Raw genomic sequence first — 19050 nt, 5'->3', positions numbered from 1 at the left:
TGGGAATTGGAAAAAAAGGTTTTGGATATGAATCCTCGTCTCCTTGGCTTTCGATCTGAAGATGAATTTCCATTTCTAAAAATGACAAATAAATTTCTCTTTGTAAGTATAGTTTGAACTTATGAGTATCTGTATATTTGTAGCCATGTTCTCATACCTTGTTTATGTTTTAAACTAATAAAATACTTTTAGTTTATTAGGTAATCTAACAAATTTATATTAATATTTTCCCATAGTTTCTTAACTTATTTTTATGAAATTCATTTAATAATTTTTTTTTATAATTGTTTGACATTTATCTAATTGTTATTTTATATTTATACAATTTAATTTTTTTATATTTAACTTTGAGGAAAGAAAATAGGTATCTATTTTTAGTTGAATATTGAGTTTGGATTTACGAATACGTAACAAGATATTAACAATAATTTAATTGTTTTTTTTGTTAAGAGAAGAAAGATCTAGTTGTAAGAGACTCTATGGTCTTACTTTTTAAAAGAATTTTTCTTGCTCGTTTTATATTTTTGTTGTATCTGGGAAATTTGTATATATGTGGATAAAATTTTAAGAATTGTAATCATTCACATATCAGAAAATCAGTTCTTATCAAATTCTCCAACACTGTTTTACGTTATTAATAAAAAATTGAAGGTTCTATCATATTTGAAGTCTTTTATTAGCATTCTTTGTTTTAGGATAACTTTGAATTCGTCAAGTAATTTTAAAATTTGATGCAAAATATATAGTTTTTTAATCCTGAAATTCCTTATCAGACTCTTAAAAGAAATGACAAGTGCATGAACTGTGATTTTAACATCTTTTATCATTATTGCTGTACCTTTGAAGAGTTGACTTCAATTTCTTTGATGGAGTTCGCTTATTCTTCTTCATCGTCATCATCTTCTTCCTTCTTAAAATCAGAACCCCATTTCATATACGATGTATTCATCAAATTTTGGGGAGAAGATATCGGTAAAAAGTTCGTTTCTCATCTCCATTCTGTCCTTTTACAGGAGCAAGTCAAAACTTTGATTAATGAGGAGACTCTTCAGGAGGGAATGAAGTTTGCAGAACACATGCGAGCCATAGCTGCTTCTAAGATCGTAATAATAGTTTTCACCAAAACAGACGCTAAATCTAGCAGCCGCTGTATTCTTGAGGTTGAAAAGATCCTCGAGTACCACCAAACTTTTGGCCAAATAGTTCTGTCCGTATTTTACGAGATTGACCCATTAGATGTACGTTTCCAAAAGGATGGTCTTGGAATAGCGTTAGCAAAAGCTGCACTCATAAGTTCAGGAAAAGAACTGGAATACTGGTGGTGTAGACAACCTGCAGGTATCTTTGGTTGGGATGTCAGAGATTTCAGGTAAAGAAATAAATCCTTCGTAGTTTCTTCTATTTTGGGATTGAATGCAGAATGTGTTAAGGTTGTGATTTGTTTGTCGTAATACATTAACATTCATCTTGAAGACATGATGCTGAACTTGTGAAGGTAATTGTTAGCCATGTTCAGACATTGCTAGGCTATGCAGACATGTCTATTCCCCGATTTGCTCTTGGATTAGAGTCCCAGGTGGAAAAGGTAATTGATTGTATTGAAAATCATTCCACCGATGTCTGTGTGATAGGGATATGGGGAACGGGAGCGTCGGGTAAAACTATTTTAGCCGAAGCCATCTATAATCGAATTTATCGTTCATTCATCGGTAAGAGTTTTATTCAAAATATTAGAGACTTTTGGAATAAAGAAAATGGAACGTATGTTCAGTTGCAAGAGTCTCTTCTTTATGATGTCTTAAAATCCAAGTTCAAGGTGGAAAGCTATTTGATGGGAAGAACTGTGATCGAGAATGAACTTTCTCGAAGAAAGTTGCTCATTGTGCTTGATGGTGTGAATGAGTTTTGCCAGTTAGAAAACCTTTGTGGGAACAGTAAATGGTTCGGTCAAGGAACAGTGATAATCATTACAACTAGAGATGTTGGCCTGCTGCTCCAATTCCAAGTTAATTATGTTTATAAAATGCATTATAACCGAAACGATTCCTTTGAGCTTTTAAGTTGTTTTGCCTTTTGAGTTATTGGTAATTTCTGGTATCATTTTTAATTTCATTTTCAAGTTTACTCAATCTTTTCATTTCAGTTTATTGCTTTTGTTCAATTTTATGATTCAGCTTTCTCTTTAATTTCTTGCACATTTCTTTTATGTTTCTGTATTGATTCTGTTCATTTCAATTGATTTTTGAAGTTCTATGATGTCTATTAGGTTAGGATAAGTTTTCAGGCTGTATTCTCTATTAGTTCTGATTGCACAATCTAGATAATTGTTTCACTTGTTCTCGTTGAAGTTCTATTCTTGTTAGTTTCTTTGAATTTCCTTTATGTTCCTAGTTTTATATTGCTTTCTTCACTCAGTTTTTTTTTTGTCATTGTTTCTTTTGTAATTGAATTTCAATTTCCATTATCTTTCATTCAAGCACAAATCAGTTTCATGCATTGCATTGGTTAGATGAATAAGTGTGAATTGCTAAAACAGTACTCCAAAGTGAGTTTAAAGCTTTATAGGATGTCTTCCTGATGTGTAATTGTGACTCTTCCATCCAAATCAGTTGCGTTTGCCTATGAATCTGGTTTCTGCCTATATCTTTGGCTAGTTTCTTGGTTTTTACATTTGCTAAATATGTTAGATTAGTTGGAGCATAAGTAATAAGGTCCTATCCTTCATTCATTGAATTTTGTTCGAATTTTTTCATTAGTTCGAATTTTTTTAGTCCATGCTTAGGTATTTCTATTCTGTTTTACATTACATTTCATTGAATCAAATCAATTGCATGTTTTTTCTTTCTTTAGTTTAGATTCTTTAACTCTTTTCCTTTTTAATTTCATTGTTTTCTTTTTAGTGTCCCCACCTTGCATGAATAATAAGTAATTAGTAAATAAATAAATAAAGACCTTAACTCTACACTTTAAAACTTGATTTTAGCTTAGTCCTACAATTGATATTTTAGTTGTCCTATGATACATTAGTGGAACCAAGTTTTGTTGACTTTTTGCGTGACAAAACAATGTTTCAACAACTATATAAAAAAGAAAAGAGAATTGATGCTTGTTGTGCTCATACGTCGTTTAAAACTTAATATCTTCTAAGAAAAAAAATATTAGAAGAATACAAAAAACACCTCTTATCATTTATATCATTTTCTTGAGAGTTATCGTTTGTACATTTGTTTTTAACACTGTTTGTATTGGTTGTAGACGCTATTGAATGGTTTGGTTGTATGGGAAGCTTACATGTAAATTAATTTGTCTACGTGACTGATGTACCTATGTTCAAACATGGCTGATAACAAAACTGAATTATTTTATTTCTACTGTGCTTTTTTTTTGTTTGGGTGTTGCTCCCTCCACCACCACCGTATATTTCTTCCACCTCTCCACATTATTTTAAATACAATTATATTCTTAAGTTAAAAAGATTTTTACTTTTACCCTATTCTAAATAATTTAAAACCCTAATTTTACTTTCCCAGCACCCATCCACGAATCTCTCTTCCCCTTTTCCCATTTCCGTTTCACCTCCCCAGTTCCCCATCTCCAGAGTGCCTCTAAATATACACATCTGCAATGTGTCAATCAAGATATCAATGCTGCAATTATATTGACAGGCTTGTAATCTTCCTTTTTGTAGATAGAGGCCAAACGGTGGATTGTTTTTAATAAATGCAGATTAAATGACTTTGTAATTTTGATATGGTTCCATTCATTTTTACTATCATCTTCTCAAAGTTTTCATATAAAGACAAACATTTAGTGTCTGCATACTTCTAACACCAAAAAATATGTTAATTCTATAGTTTCATCCAACAAACACAATTCAAATTATCTTTATGGTTGGAGGAATTCTTACTTGAGCCATAATCATTTTCTCTACAAAAGAGTTCTTTTGTCAATGAAGAAAACCAATACAAACAGGCCCTTTAATAATAATGGAACAAAACCAATGCTTCTGGTGTAGTTCAGTATTCTGCATGTGGACAACTTACTTGAAAACATGAATTTCAAATTCCCATATCTCTGATAGGTTAGGCATGGAATCACTGATAGAAAGAGAGAGAGAATGTATTGTGTGTAAAAATTGTTAAAGTAGTGTAGTAGTGAGTTAGCCAATTTTATAATTTTATTTGTAAAGTGGTCGGAAGTCCGGTAATGGTGTAGGCATAGTTGGACGGATGTCAACATCCGTTTATCTTTCAATGAATGTTGAAATTCGTGCACAAATGTTGATATTTAATATAAAATCTAACGTATATTCGTATCCGTTTAAATATTAGTTAAGGGTAAAATGAGAATGGAGAGATGCAATGAACGGTGTGTGGTGATGGAGGGAGTAACGCCCCCAATAATGTTTTTGCATGAAATTTGGTTTCTTTTGGGCTAGGCTACGAAGCCCATTAACCAAAGAGGGGTAGAAGGAGTCAGAAGTTCATTTCTCTTCTTTTCTTTTTTTCTCGTTTTCTCTCTTCTCCTTTCTCTTTTCTTCTTTGTGTTCACAAACCCTAGGGCAAAGGGGGACTTTTAATGAGTGAGAGAGAGCGATGTGAGGAAGAATTCAATGCTTAAAAGATTAACGGACCAGAACAAAATTAAGAGAGCGAGGATCAGTTACAAGGAGAAGAAGAATTCGAAGTTGGGGGTTTTATTTCTAGGGTTCGTGAATTTATTGTGTTGATGGAAATAATCTATAAATAGGGCCCAATGAGAGAGGGGGAGGGGCACAAAAGCAAGTGAGTTTCGAAAACTAAGAATGAGCGAAGTACGGGTTGCAAGCATGGTGCATTTATGATTTTCGTGACCACTAAAACCTTGTTTGAATACTAATGCTTGAAGTAGAGGTTAGATTCTGTCCTAATAGGAAGTTGGTGCATGTTCTTTGTTTAAATTTACTCTGGAATCAAATAATTGATACCTTGTTTCAGGGAATTAAAAGAAAAAAAAAGTACTAATGCTGTATTTTTATAAAAGCCAAAGTATGTTCTTTTATAAAATAAATTCTACACTAAAATGCTGCTACTTTGTACTATATTTTGAGTTATTAATTTACATCGAAATAATGTTGTTTAGGCTATTTTGGGCTGATTAAAATGTGATAAAACCTTGTTGTTCCATGCTGTTAAAAATGCACTAAAATTCTTGCTGTATTGGGCTGTTTTGATGGTTGTTACTGCACTAAAAACTATACTGTTTAAACATAAAAATGCTGCAGAAAATCTTGTCGTATCTTGTTGTTTTTAGCTTCCTGTTTGCTGCCAAAAGCTTTGCTGTTTGCTGCCAAAAGCTTTGCTGTTTGCTGCCAAAAGCCTTGCTATGCTACCAAAAAGCTTTGCTGTTTGCTGTTATAAAATATATATAAAAGCTTTGCTATATTTCTGTGAATTCCGCAGAAAAATCTTTGATGTTTTGGTTAAAAACCAACATAAAATATTTGTTGTTGGCTTTTATAAAATTGGTATAAAATCTTGCTATTTTTCTAAAAACATCACTTGCTGAAATGGTTTTGGTGGACCACGATATATGTTAGAATGGTAAATTGATGGTAGAATATATATATGATAATGGATGCTGGTTGATTACGTCGAAATGGTGTTTTAAAGATATATAGTCAATGCTAATATTACATGTGTTATTATGATGGGTGTTAAAGGGTTGGGTGTTGTTAATCTAATTTTAACTCTTTATTGTTCATTACATTTGCTATTGAAAATGTATTTAACTTTAAAGTAGACGATGTTTTAAACTGTTAGATATATTGAGTGCTTTTGTTACATTTACAACTCTTAGTTGTTGGTTTTGGTGAAATAATGTAGAATATATTTAGTAGGGGTCAGGAAGTTAATTTCAAGGTCATATGATGTGCTAATATGGTTTTATGGCTGATAATGGTATGTGTGCTATGGTTAGAGCTGTCAAGTGAGCTTCTTTAATAAGATTTATCCCTAATCTATGTGGGTTGGGACCAGAAAAACCCACGGGATAAAAAAATCCTTCACTAAAAAAGCTCACAAGACTAAAAACTCCTAAAGCCCTATGGGTTAGGACCAGCCCATGAACTTTCCTTTTTACAAAATTTTAACTCCTCTCCTAGAGTTAAGGATGTGAAATTGCTATTTGTTATCAATTCATATGTTTGATAATAAACACGCCACTTATTTGCGAGAAAATGGGAAATGTAACAGTTAGTGTGCAATCATGGACGATGATGTAATACAAAAAAGGTGATTCCATCAATATAATTCTCAATTTACTAAAAGAGTAGATCAATAACACGGTAGAAGTTGAAGGCAATGAATATTAGGACAACAACCCCCACTATAGTAGAACTGCTTCTCCAAGGGTCTCTGAAGTAAACCCACCTCAATGTCCCCATTGCCCATTTCCAATCATTGTTGTAGTGTTCATTTACATCTTCCATGATCTTGTGGTAGCATGTTCATTAACCAGATTTGCCAGTTCTTGATCACTTCCGAGTTCATGGACAATAATTTCTTTCTCAATCAGTAACTTTGCATCATCTTTGGTGTGAATAAAAGAGTCAATCAGAGAAACATAGTTGTAGATGTAAGGTTCTTCAGGATAGTGACACTGCTCAAATGCTATTAGGTTCCTCAGAACACACTCTGTTGTGTGGTCTACTTTCAACTGGGGGATCTGAAACTGAGCTTTGAACAACTTGCAGCATGGCAAACAACCCAGCTGAAGAATTGTTTCTTCTCAAACTTGCTTAGACAAAGAGGTTTAGTCTACTACACTCACGAAAAGGGAAAAAAATACCAAAAAGGAAAAATATACAAACAAAAATGCATAAAAATCAGAATTAAATGTAAAAGGAAACTTGATCATAAATTCCTTATAAATTAACAATATTATTAACTACTTGCTTCACAAAATTAACCACATGGTGTCATTAACCCCTTATAAAGCAAACTTAACCAGTGTGAAATATTTCAATAAGCTAATGATTATCCTAACCACATAAAAGTTATTCTTGCTTTTCTAGTGGATCCATGTTGATTTTTACAAGCAGATATTAAATAGGATAAATTGTACAGAATCCCTCTATGATAAAGATAGAGATAAAAACAAACCTAATTTAATGTAAACATATTTTATTGCCTCTGATAGATATCACAATTTACAAGCACCTAAAGCAGGATTTATCATATTCAATAAATTTCGGCTTTAAAAAAGGATGAACTTTTTTAAAACAAGATAAATTAAGATACGTCTTTTGCACATTTAAGCAAGTTGAAAGGATCCTCTTTCAAAATGAATCTGCCACCTTTTTTATAAAAGAAAAAGTATTCTAAGATTAATAAAGAGCATATCTTCATATGTACTCTGATCTCCACATCTTTCAGACTATCCTAATCTTTATTTGTCATCACAAATCAGTGCCAATATATTGTTTCAACTTCCCACAACATTTATACAACAAAATAACACACACCCAGACAACTACAATAGTACATGTCTGTCTTTCAAAGACATTTTCAAATACAATTATATTTTCTCACTTATTTTTATCACCTTGTTTTTCATTTTTTTACTCACGCACCTAAAAAATAAAACCCAAAATAAATGGAGTGTATGCTTTCTTCTATTCAAAGTTAAACTTCTTTTGCTTAACGTTTTTCCTAGATAAAGATATGAAGAGTCAATGAAATTGAAGCCGAGGGTTAGAACTTTGTGTTTAAAAAATTATCAACTAAAGAATGACTGAGAAAAACTAGTGACATGCAAAGTTTAATCCACCATTCATTCTAATAAATAGACTTGTAATTAGTGTTGAGACAAGTAAAGAAATTTAGCATATTTGAAACGCATAAAACAAAAGACAAAAACATATATTCCACCCGTTTACCTACCTTTAAATTCAAATCAGAGCATAGACAGAAGAAAGAAACATTATGGTATTAAATAACACTGTTTTCCACTCTACCCATCAATTAGCATAGACAAAGCACTTTTACAGGTTGTATATAAAAAATCATGTCTAAAAATTTGCACAAATGTATATACAAAATCAGAAAGTGGTATATAAAATTTCAGAGGAAAAATAAAACAAGGGTAAAGGACCAACCCGTTGCAACAATGAAGAACACAGTGAAAGAACGTTGAAGGATGGAAGGAGTTCGCAATAGCCGTGAATAGCGAATCAATTCTTTAGTTGTTAATGCCCAAGAAAATGATGGAGGAAGTAAGCCCCTTGGCCTTGCGGAAGGGAGAGAACGAAGAAACCGAGTCGTGGATGAGTCGGGGAAGAGAAGAATCCGCGAAAGATGTTGAGTGAAAAGAAGGAATTTGGGATTGAGGGCCAGCCTCGCCCTATATATCCCAAACCCAACCCTTTTCCTAGGGGCTTTGGGGGCTAGGGCTTCAGAAAAGCCCCCATTAAATGGGCCAAAGAAAATGGGCTTAATTTTAAATGGGGCTAGGGCCAGCCCATGGGGTTGGGGTTCAGCTGACAGCTCTAGCTATGGTTCATAGATGTTGTAAATGAATTTTCGTTCTGAAACTTGATTATAACTGCTTTAATCATTATAATTGTTGGTAATGTTATGTGATCCAACACTTCGTATGTTTCTTGATGTTATATGGCTAAGTTAGGTGATGGCCTGTATGTTTAGAATTAGTTGTTGGGTTACGTAACATAATGGTACTTAGTTGAAGGGGGTTTTAGGACTGGTTAGAGGATAAATAGTTGTGTGTGAGTCAATTGTGAGTTGTTTTTGAGGATACTTAGAGCTAATTTTGATGTGTTCAAGAATAGGAAGTGGTCTAGGATGGGATATCCTTAAGGGAATAAGTCCTTAACTGTGTGTTGGATTACTTAACCGCCTTGTAGGGATGTTGGTTTGTATGATAACAATAAGTCTGTGTGACAACAACAAGTCTGTGTAACAACGATAAGTTTGTGTGACACATATGTTTGGGTGAACTGTGTAACACCTCAATTTTTGAAATGTCATAGGTTATTACAAATCCGATAAAATTCAAAATTTATCATACTACGAAAATGTACTTTTCAAATTATTTTTATGAATTTTAAACTAGTTGATTGTGTTGCTATGTTTATGGATTGAGTGTTGAATTGTCCTTTTAGTTGTGATGTTAATGGTTGGTGCGTAGGTCATGGATGTTTGGTTGTTGTTTCTGGATTGAGACTTATGTGTTTTTCTTAAGCTATAATTGTCGTTGAATGTTATGGGTGATGGGCAAACTCATATTGGTGGGTTGTAAATTTTTGATACGTGGTGGTTTGAGTTGTTAATGTGGATTGATGTGTGGTGTTGGAACTTGGTTGTGACATGGTCTGTTCAGTGTGAAGTTGAAAGACATGTTGGTTGCTATGTCTTCCATCCGTGCCTTGTAAAGTCAGGTTTGTACCTTTTTCTTGTGTGAAGTAGTGGAAGGGGGGTTTCTCTTCGCTTGTGTGAAGTTATGAGAGAGTAGAGGTTTAAGTGTTGTACATTTTGGCCTTGTTAAGAAGTGGAGAAAAAGGAAGGATGTTTCGTCCATAGGTTTCTGACTCGTTGCTAAGTATGGTGCTCGGTGTGTGATGCATCAAAGTTTTTACTCATAAGTCATTGAGGAGCAAGAGAGACAAGTCTTTGCTGTGACGGTAAGACAACTCGAACTGCCGTGTTTTGGTAAATAGGTTGTGCACAGTTGGGTATGGGAGAATGACATACGGTCCTTATAAAGTTATGGTTGTACCTTTTGTTTATGTGAAGTAGTGGAAAAGGGGTTTCTCTTCTCCTGTGTGAAGTAGTACAAAAGGGAATGATGTTTCACCGTTAGTTTTCTAGCTCATTGTTGAGTATAGTGCTTGGTGTATGACGCATTGAAGTTTTTACTCGTAAGTCCTTGAGGAGCAATAGAGGAAGATCCTTACTATGACGATAGGATGACTCAAACCGTCCTGTTTTGATAATCATGTTGTGTATAGTAGGGTATGAGAGAATGACATATGGTTTGGACTCACTTTGATGTGATGTGTATCTTATGGCATGATTGCGGTGTGAATTCATTTATTGGTTTGGATGTTTTGAGTAATGTAGGTGAGTATGATTATTGTTTATTATCTAATATGGTTTTGAGGTTAACTCACCATTATTTGTTTGTTTGTGTTGTGCAATGATTGTATAACTTGTGTTGTTATGTCGGAACAAATGATATTACAGATGTTGTTGGTGTTCAGCAGGGTGAGGAGATGCATGAGAGTCTTATAGGGAATTTTCAAATTTCATTTTAAGACAATTTTTATTTTTAATGTAATGTTTTAGATTATTATGTTATGATTTTAAAAATGGATTAAGACGACTTTATTAAAAAAATAATAAAAGAAAGTTTTTATTAATTCATTTTTCCACGATGATATCAGAGTTTAAGTTTTTCGTAATAATGAACTATTTATAAATCACACATGACATCTTGAAAGGGGTGTTACACTAGTCGAATACATGTTTATGTACTAAGTTAACATGTACTCAACTACTCAGCGAGGACATGGTCATATTAATTGCATTATTAGTCACATTAATCTACAAGTTACATCATAAGATCCATAATTAATTACGATAACTCAAATTAACAAGCAATTAGGCTACGTAGCCCGGGCCTATTTAGGTAAGGGTCCCTAAACAAGTATAAATATTATATTTACAAGGTACATTAATTACGTTAATTTATCAATGCGTTGATTACCTTATGATACACTTGACTAACTTGAACATTAAGTGTCTTCTATAAACAAAAATCTTGTTATGCTAAGAAAGTATGAGTATTCTTGAAATGATGAATACCCCCTAAAGTTGAAGAGTTTAAGTGTTTATAGTATTTGTCGAAATTTTCATTGAGTATGTAATAATATATAACAAAATCACTTTTCATTTATTTTAAAATAAATAACAATGTTTTTTTTATAACATCCCGATTTTTGAGATGTCACGGGTTATTAAAAATCGATAAAATTCAAAATTTATCATAGTGCGAAAACGTACTTAAAGAAAACCTTATTCAACTACATTATTTCAAGTAATAAAATAACGAATGAAATACTTCAATTATATTGTCTTAACTTCTAAAACAAAATAGCTTTACATGAATCCCAAGGTTATTCCATCTTTTCTCAAGTCAATCATGCCTCTAGAACATCTATAACATTATCTACTCACGTATAACACATTATACGATCATCGTCGATGATTTTATTCACAAACACAAAAACACAAACATGTATGGAGTAAGCTACCGATAAAACAATCATAACAAAAAGATACATATATACCAATTATATAAACCTTAATCAAACACACAAGATACATATCTTCTGATTATACCCCAACCACAATCAAACACACAAGAAGATACATACCTTTTGATTATATCAACCATAATCAAACACCCCATAATAGTAGTAATAACAATAGGATTCCTAATCTCTAACATAAAAAATTCAATCATATTGAATTACTCGATCCCCGATCCTTGAACTTTGATCATCAATCCTTGATCACTAACCCTTAATGTCATCACTGACATCTCACACAAGATCATTGGTCTATCCACTCATTAGGACCCATGCTAACTACTTACTATAACCATTATAGTAACACTATTATAAACATAAAATAACCTGGAGCATCTCAAGTACCATGATCATCATCATAGATACACAACCATCATGACTATCCCAGTCCTGAACAACACCATGAGCATCACCGTACCACAATATCATAGTGGAAAGAGTCTTTCTCACTCATGAACCTTACCTTATCGATTGTAGCCACTCCTACAACCCACCTATAGCCTCCCTTATAGAACATCTGTAGCCTCCCCTATAGAACATCTGTAGCCGCCCCTATAGATCATCTTCTTTTAATGCACACAAGGCAAAAGGAAGCACTTATCCGCAGATAAAACCAGGATTTACGAGGTATAACAAGTAGACTCATCCTCCACGCTCATGCTCATCAATCACATACTCAGGTACATCCCAACAGTCACTCATGCTCCACTCTCAACCACAAGTCAAACTGATCCTAAACATAACGACTAACCTTAATCTCTCATTATCATCATGTTTCACAACTCCTCAAGCTTGGTTCATGTCCATTCTTCATGACATTGGCCATTTTTCACCAAAATGCACTATGATAATCAATTATCACTTAAGATAGTTGATTATCTAAGTGAAATTTATTCAAAAACATCATGCAAGAAGGGATAATCGATTATCATCTCAGATAATCGATTATTCCCGAAACCACACTCAAAACCAACGCGTCGATAATCGATTATAACTAATGATAATTGATTATTGCTGAATCGAAACAAATCCTATACATGATTCAAGCATTCAAACATACATACATCAACCTTAAATTACGTGGAAACATAGTTAACACATCATACATGCATTCAAGCATCACATACCCATGTAAACATACTCAAACACACATAATACATTACTTGAATAATTCAAATCCAATCATTTGTGTGTTATATCCCCAATAATAGGGTGCAAAAGAGTCTTCGATAAAAACACCCAGTAGGGTTTTCAATCAGCCAAAGTAACTAAGCATAATGCTTACAAATGAGAACCAAGAAGATGAAAATTCTCCAAAATAGAGTTGCTAATGCGAGAGAGTTTTCTCCAAAACTAGACATTTGATTGACGATCCGAACGGTCAGAATCGAGAACCATATGTCGGGAACCCACTATAAAACGATCAGCCCGATCCAACGGTGAACAACTTCACAACAATGAAAACACCAGTGCCGTTTTTATGAAATTGTCCAAAGTAGAGCTGCTGATGCGATGTTGTTTTCTCCCAAACTAGACCTCCGATTGACGATCAGAACATTCAGATTGAAGAACCATACATCTGGAACCCGTTGTCCAAAAATAAGCCCGATCCAACGGCGAATGACTTCACAACGATGAAAACACTAGTGCATGTTTTATTTTATGCGGGAATGACTTCTTCTCTTCCTTTCTCTCTCACTTGGCTTTTCCCCCTATTCAAATGACTCTAAAGTGTCCCACTAATATGACACATCTCCACTAAAAAACGTGAGACATAATGGTCCATATTATTTGGTCTATTTTACATATAGGAAGGGAGTCCAATAACCCAACACTTACAACATATATTTGCATGGAAACCCCCAAACATCATAACTTTGTTCTCCCTTAACATCAAACCCTTTTTTGGGATAATCGAACAAAACATGCATAATTCATTCATAGGGAAAACTCATCACAAATATTACATAAACCCTATGCCCATTCATACAAAAACTCTTACCCAACAATAATCACAAATAATTATAATCATATACACATGTATCAAAACAAGGATTACTAATCAGGATAATTAAGAAGACATATAACATACAACCATAAACAAACAAATGTAAGCTTCCCAATACCTTGGCCAATCATAAGGTTTTATCTACAACCTTAAAATATCACTAATCTTCTTTTACACTAAGATTTTCTTGTGGCTTTCTCTCTTCTTCCAAAACGCCAATCTCCTCTCTTCCTCTATTTCCTCTCTTTGATTTAGAGTTTCTAAGATTTCGAAACACTAATTAAATAAAGGTAAAAGATCATTTTATCCCTAGGTAAAAATAAAAAAATAATATAACAATTATGTTCTAACAAAAATATACACTAATACTAATTTTCAAACACAAACCCAAAATCTCAAAACTACTTTATTTTTAAAATATTTATTTTTCCTGATGTTATACTTTTCACAATTATACTTTTCTCAAAGACATTTTTTTTATTTCATAACATTTGTACTTTTCTAGTTTTTATGTATAAGTTAATATTTTATTCTTAATTAACATCGGTTTTTCTTCATTTTATGGTTAAAAAAAGTCGATTCAACATATTCATTAGTTTTAGTTTATAGTTGTTAGACAAGTAAAGAATGTACGAACTTAAAACATGTGGAATAAAACTTTTTCATTAGTTGAATTTAAAAATAAAATACGTTTAAAAAAAAGTGTTAAAATAGTTTTAAAATTTTTGTAATCATTTTATGATCGATAGTCCTGTTAGTATAACAAATCTTGGTATATTTGTTTTTCATCATAAAACAATTTATAATTATAAAATAATAGCTTTTATTTTATTAATTTTATTTACATTTTTTATTAATGGTTAAAGTAATTGATTACGTGATCGGTCTTTAGTAATTCTCACATGTTTCGGTAAGAGAGAAATTAACATTAAATTTGAGTTGAAGAAACTATTAAAGATTATCTCAATCATAGAATTTAAACAAAAGTGAACAAAATTAAAATATTTATACTAAGATTTAAATTTTGTATTATCGAATGGTTATTTATCTATCATTTTAAATTTTGATATAAAAGTTTTCAATTTTAATTTTTAATGTTGTTTCACTCATTTGGAATATATATATATATATATATATATATATATATATATATATATATATATATATATATATATATATATATATATATATATGATTTGTTAACTTATGTAATTTTTTAAAGTGTTTCAAATTTTAGTTGATAAAAGTATTTTATATATTATGAATTTTAAGTTTTAAAGTTAAGTGTATTTGAATAATTTTTAAAATTTTTTAAATTAAAAATAAAAATTATTAAAATATCTCTGTATTTAAATATATATTTTTTTATGAATAGAAATTTTTTTATCAATTGATACATTTTAAAAGGTTATATAAATTAGTAAATTCATATATATATATATATATATATATAAAAGGGCACATGATGTTTAGGTTATTCATTCCTTGATCAATTTTAAAAGAAAGCTGTATTTACTAATATTGATGTGATAGTGGGTATACGGTGGAAATATGCCTAGTCATTGAATTTATTTTTGACAGTTTTATTAAAAGTTGAATCCAATTTATACTTTTGCAAGAAACTTTTTGCAGAATGAAACGATGAATTTAGAAAAAATGATTGTCCTATATTGAAAGGTTCCTTCAAAATGAAACAAGCCACAAACGAAAGAAAGAAAAACAAAGAAAATTATGATTAATCATTGGTGGTGATTTTGTTGCATATAGAATTATTATTAACGATCAAAAACAGAAGCCACGAGAATCCTAAGTTATATTTGTACCATAACAATGACAAGAATTTTGGCCATGACAGAGTGTCGTGATTAAGAACCCTATCCCACTATTTTTGGTCCATTCTCAATCACGTGTTTCTTATTTCAATCTTATCTCGAACCTAAAGTAAAGTTTCTTTCTATCAATCGATGCATAAAACTATATATTTATTGATTGAACTTGCCATTTCTTTTCAAATCGTCATCACAAACGTTGTTTATTGTGTCTAATATGTTCAAAGGTGAAATGAATTGTCGACCATACAAAAATGACACAAAATGACGGTGTTTATAACGAGGACAATTATTTATTACGAATAAAAGCAATTGTTTTTATCGGATTATATTTGACAAGTCTTCTAGGTAGAATGAGAGATCTTCATTATTGGATCTTTGATTCAGAGTGGTAAGCAAAGAATAATCCATATTAACAAACTATGTTGATATCTTGTTAAATAGTAATTCAATTAAATATATATCTTAAATAACAACATTATTTCCAGATATTTTAGAGATAATTATAATAGTTAATCTAATAATATTTTTGGACTTATAAATCATGTCGAGTATGTACGATAAATAAAGATATACATATTAAAATTTTATTTCTAATACACATATATATATAGTATACATATATTTATAACAAAAAGTAAAATGAATATAAATTAAAATAGGAGGTCCTGTAACAACCCAAAATATATAATAAAAACTATATAAATAGTAGTCAACATCATAATATGATAGAACAGTTAAAAGACTTGCAGATAAGAAATTAATCTTACAGTCATCCAAAATGGCTATAAAATTTAAAACTTTATCTATAGAAGAGTATTTCAAAAAGATGACAAGCAACTAAAAGATAGAATCTAACTACTAGACAACAGCGTCATCGTCCTCCAGTGCCTGTTCCAGAGGAACGTCATCCACCTCTGCTCACATCCAAAGGGATGATCATTGCAAAAGGAAAACATCACACGTACCACATACAAACACAAGAGTAAGGGTGAGCTAGGTAAACAAAGATCATATAATTATAATAACATAAGACATGTAGAGCTCAATCAAACACATCATACTTATCACACATCCTAACATGTTAACTTCTAAACTTGACTCGTCCGAACTTAGAATAAATGCCGAGCTATGGCGGGTTATGTACTCGTGGTGGCCTCTACTGCTTTGCAAAGCCATTGCCAAAGGGTTTCACCTTGCCACCCTCACGAGGTTAGTCTGTTCCGGGCCTTGAGGCATACCGGAAGCCCTCAAGACTAAGACCTCCTACTACTCCTCACCACATGGTTCAATCCTCTCTACTTGAGAATGAAAGACCATTGGAGTTTCAGGAAAACCCCCAAGACTAAGCTCCCTGCAATTACTCTAAACAACCTGGAATCTCACCAAGAGATTCTATACAGATCTTACAATCATCCCCTTGAATCACATGTTGTTGCTTGTAATTTCAATCATAATCATACATATTTATATACTACCATACACCTTAAACACACTTCACCAGATCTATCAACGTTTAAGAGAATTAAATCCCATAAAATAACAAAAGAGAGAAATCTGCTCACCATCATTCGCTCTGCGCACCCAATTCGCAAAGTGAAACCACGAGTCACTCGCATATCGATTTGTCTCGCTATGCGAATTAAGTCGCAGAGGTACTAGACCTCAACCTCTCGCATAGCGGACCTAGGTCGCTATGCGAGAACCCCAAAATAGATACCAATCCTCCCAAACCACTCGCTATGCTGTCCTTTTCGCTATTCAAATAAAATTATAATTAACCCCAGACCACTAGCAGACGCATGGCGCCTTGATTCGCCATGCGAATTACTAGATAGAGAGCAACCTCTCGCGTCATCCGCACATCACACCAACTCGCTGTGTGAATTCCCTTGGCAGAGAGCACCTCGCCGCGGCTCGCTATGCGAAACTACTCGCTCAGCGAGTCTGCATAATCTGCAGAACGTAATTCTATAGATTTATGCAACTCAAACACCAAATACTTATTCTAACTATTTTCCTCAACTTCCAACACTCTTAGATTGTATTACAGACCTAATTAGACTTGTCTAAGTGATTCTAAACATGCCTACCACCAATCTAAAGAGATTATGAACCAATTTCTACTCTAAAACACTTAATTCCACCACTTAAGGGCCCAAATCAAAATCTAACACTTTGCATATGTTTCTGACCATTTAAAAGACTCATACAAGTCACAAATGACTTACCTATAATGCCCAAAACAAACCAAAAGAGCCACTGACCTCTAATTCCCAAATTCATCATCTCACTTCCTCTAAAATGACCTAAAACCACCATCAATACACTGAACTTTATCTCTAACAGCTACCACAACAGAATACAAACCTCTAACTTACTCAATTACAGATTTACCTCCCATCTAAATCAGTCCAAGAATCACATTTCACAGTTTCATCATTTGACATTCAAAGCATACATAATTCACTTACACAATTACCACATTCCAGCTCAAACAATAACTACGCACATAACTAAATGCCTACACCTATTAAACTCTCAATTCAAATAGTATTATAATTTAAAAAAAATGTTTTTTTTTATTATTATTGTATCAATTTCAATGTTATCTTCTATAATTACATCCTTAATAGTATAAGAAAGAGATTTTACATAAGTTATTTTCAAGGTTGTATTTCGGTATTTTTTAATCAAAACCTATCAAGGTGAGATAAAAAAGGGAAGACTTAAGACTTTGTTTCTTAATCGAAGCATATTATTTGTAGATAGGCTTTGATTTGGGAAGTAATCAAAGTCTATGTGTGACACTAAAAAATTATTTCTTTAACCAACAAGAGGATGTTTGTGGTGACTAAGAATGGAAAGGGAGAGGAGAGGAGAAGAAGATACTTCGCGAGGAGAGGAGATGACAACAAGATGCTTCGCAACAATGGTAATGGAAAAGAGCTTCGCGTGGAAATGAGACCCACAATAGTCTATTTAGTTGCAACAAATTAGGGAAAGTGTGAGTTTTCGCAAGTGCATAGGAGATACAAAGGTTCTACAATGGCGTAATGTTGTGGTAGGGAAGTAACTTTTCAAAAAATTAACCCTAAGCAAAAGAATAAACTTTAGTACCAAAGCCTATAGTTGTGCAAATATTTTCAAAAATGTCATCACCTTATAATAGGCTTTTGTTCTTTAAGGTATTAAAATTATATCAGTATAGACTTCGATTATTTTAGAAACGAAGTTTATGTCAGAGCGGCTGCAACGGATGGGTTAGCGTGGAACAACAAACCAAGAGGGGGGGGGGGGTGAATTGGTCTTTACTAAAAACGTGTGCCTTTAAAAATTTCTACTCAATTAAACTTACTTAGCAATTAATAATAACAATTAAATAGAGTAAGGTTGAGAGAAATTTGCACAGATGATTTTATCCTGGTTCGGATCTTACCAATCCTACGTCCAGTCGCTTATCTCAAAACAAGATAAAAAATTCACTAATCACAAAACAATTACAAACTACAATCACAAAGATACAATTTGTAAAAGTTTAGAAAACACCTCTCTTGATGCCACAAGAGATGAGACAACACCTCCTTTGAATCTTCACAAAGGATGAAACACTTCCTCCGAATACTTCACGAAGGATGACTTCCTCTTCCGAACACTTCCTTAGACACACCAAGGATGAACCAGCTATTCCTCTATCACCGTAGCAGTATTTCACCAACTCTACAGACAGAGTTTCCTTAGCTGAGTAAGAGCACACAATTCTCAAGAGTTTCTGAGTATTTGAGCATAAGGGAAGAGTTGTTGTTCTTCTTGAGAGGAAATGAGAGTCTATTTATAGAATCATC

The 19050-nt window shown here is 32.6% G+C and overlaps 1 protein-coding gene and 1 pseudogene across 1 annotated transcript; one reads left to right on the top strand and one right to left on the bottom strand.

Annotated features, from left to right (window-relative positions):
- The first annotated feature begins 712 nt into the window (after window positions 1-712).
- Window positions 713-2129, top strand: LOC108347244 (disease resistance protein Roq1-like). The gene is made up of 2 exons (XM_052868268.1): window positions 713-1369; window positions 1474-2129. The coding sequence occupies exons 1-2, from the start codon at window positions 798-800 to the stop codon at window positions 2075-2077; spliced, it is 1176 nt and encodes a 391-aa protein (XP_052724228.1). The 5' UTR covers window positions 713-797; the 3' UTR covers window positions 2078-2129.
- Window positions 2130-6113: 3984 nt separating this feature from the next.
- LOC128193918 (putative UPF0481 protein At3g02645) lies at window positions 6114-11797 on the bottom strand (annotated as a pseudogene).
- Between the last annotated feature and the right edge of the window lie 7253 nt (window positions 11798-19050).

Source organism: Vigna angularis, chromosome 9 (assembly GCF_016808095.1).
Source record: "Vigna angularis cultivar LongXiaoDou No.4 chromosome 9, ASM1680809v1, whole genome shotgun sequence".
NCBI lineage: Eukaryota > Viridiplantae > Streptophyta > Magnoliopsida > Fabales > Fabaceae > Vigna > Vigna angularis.
This window is presented reverse-complemented; position numbering and strand designations above follow the sequence as displayed.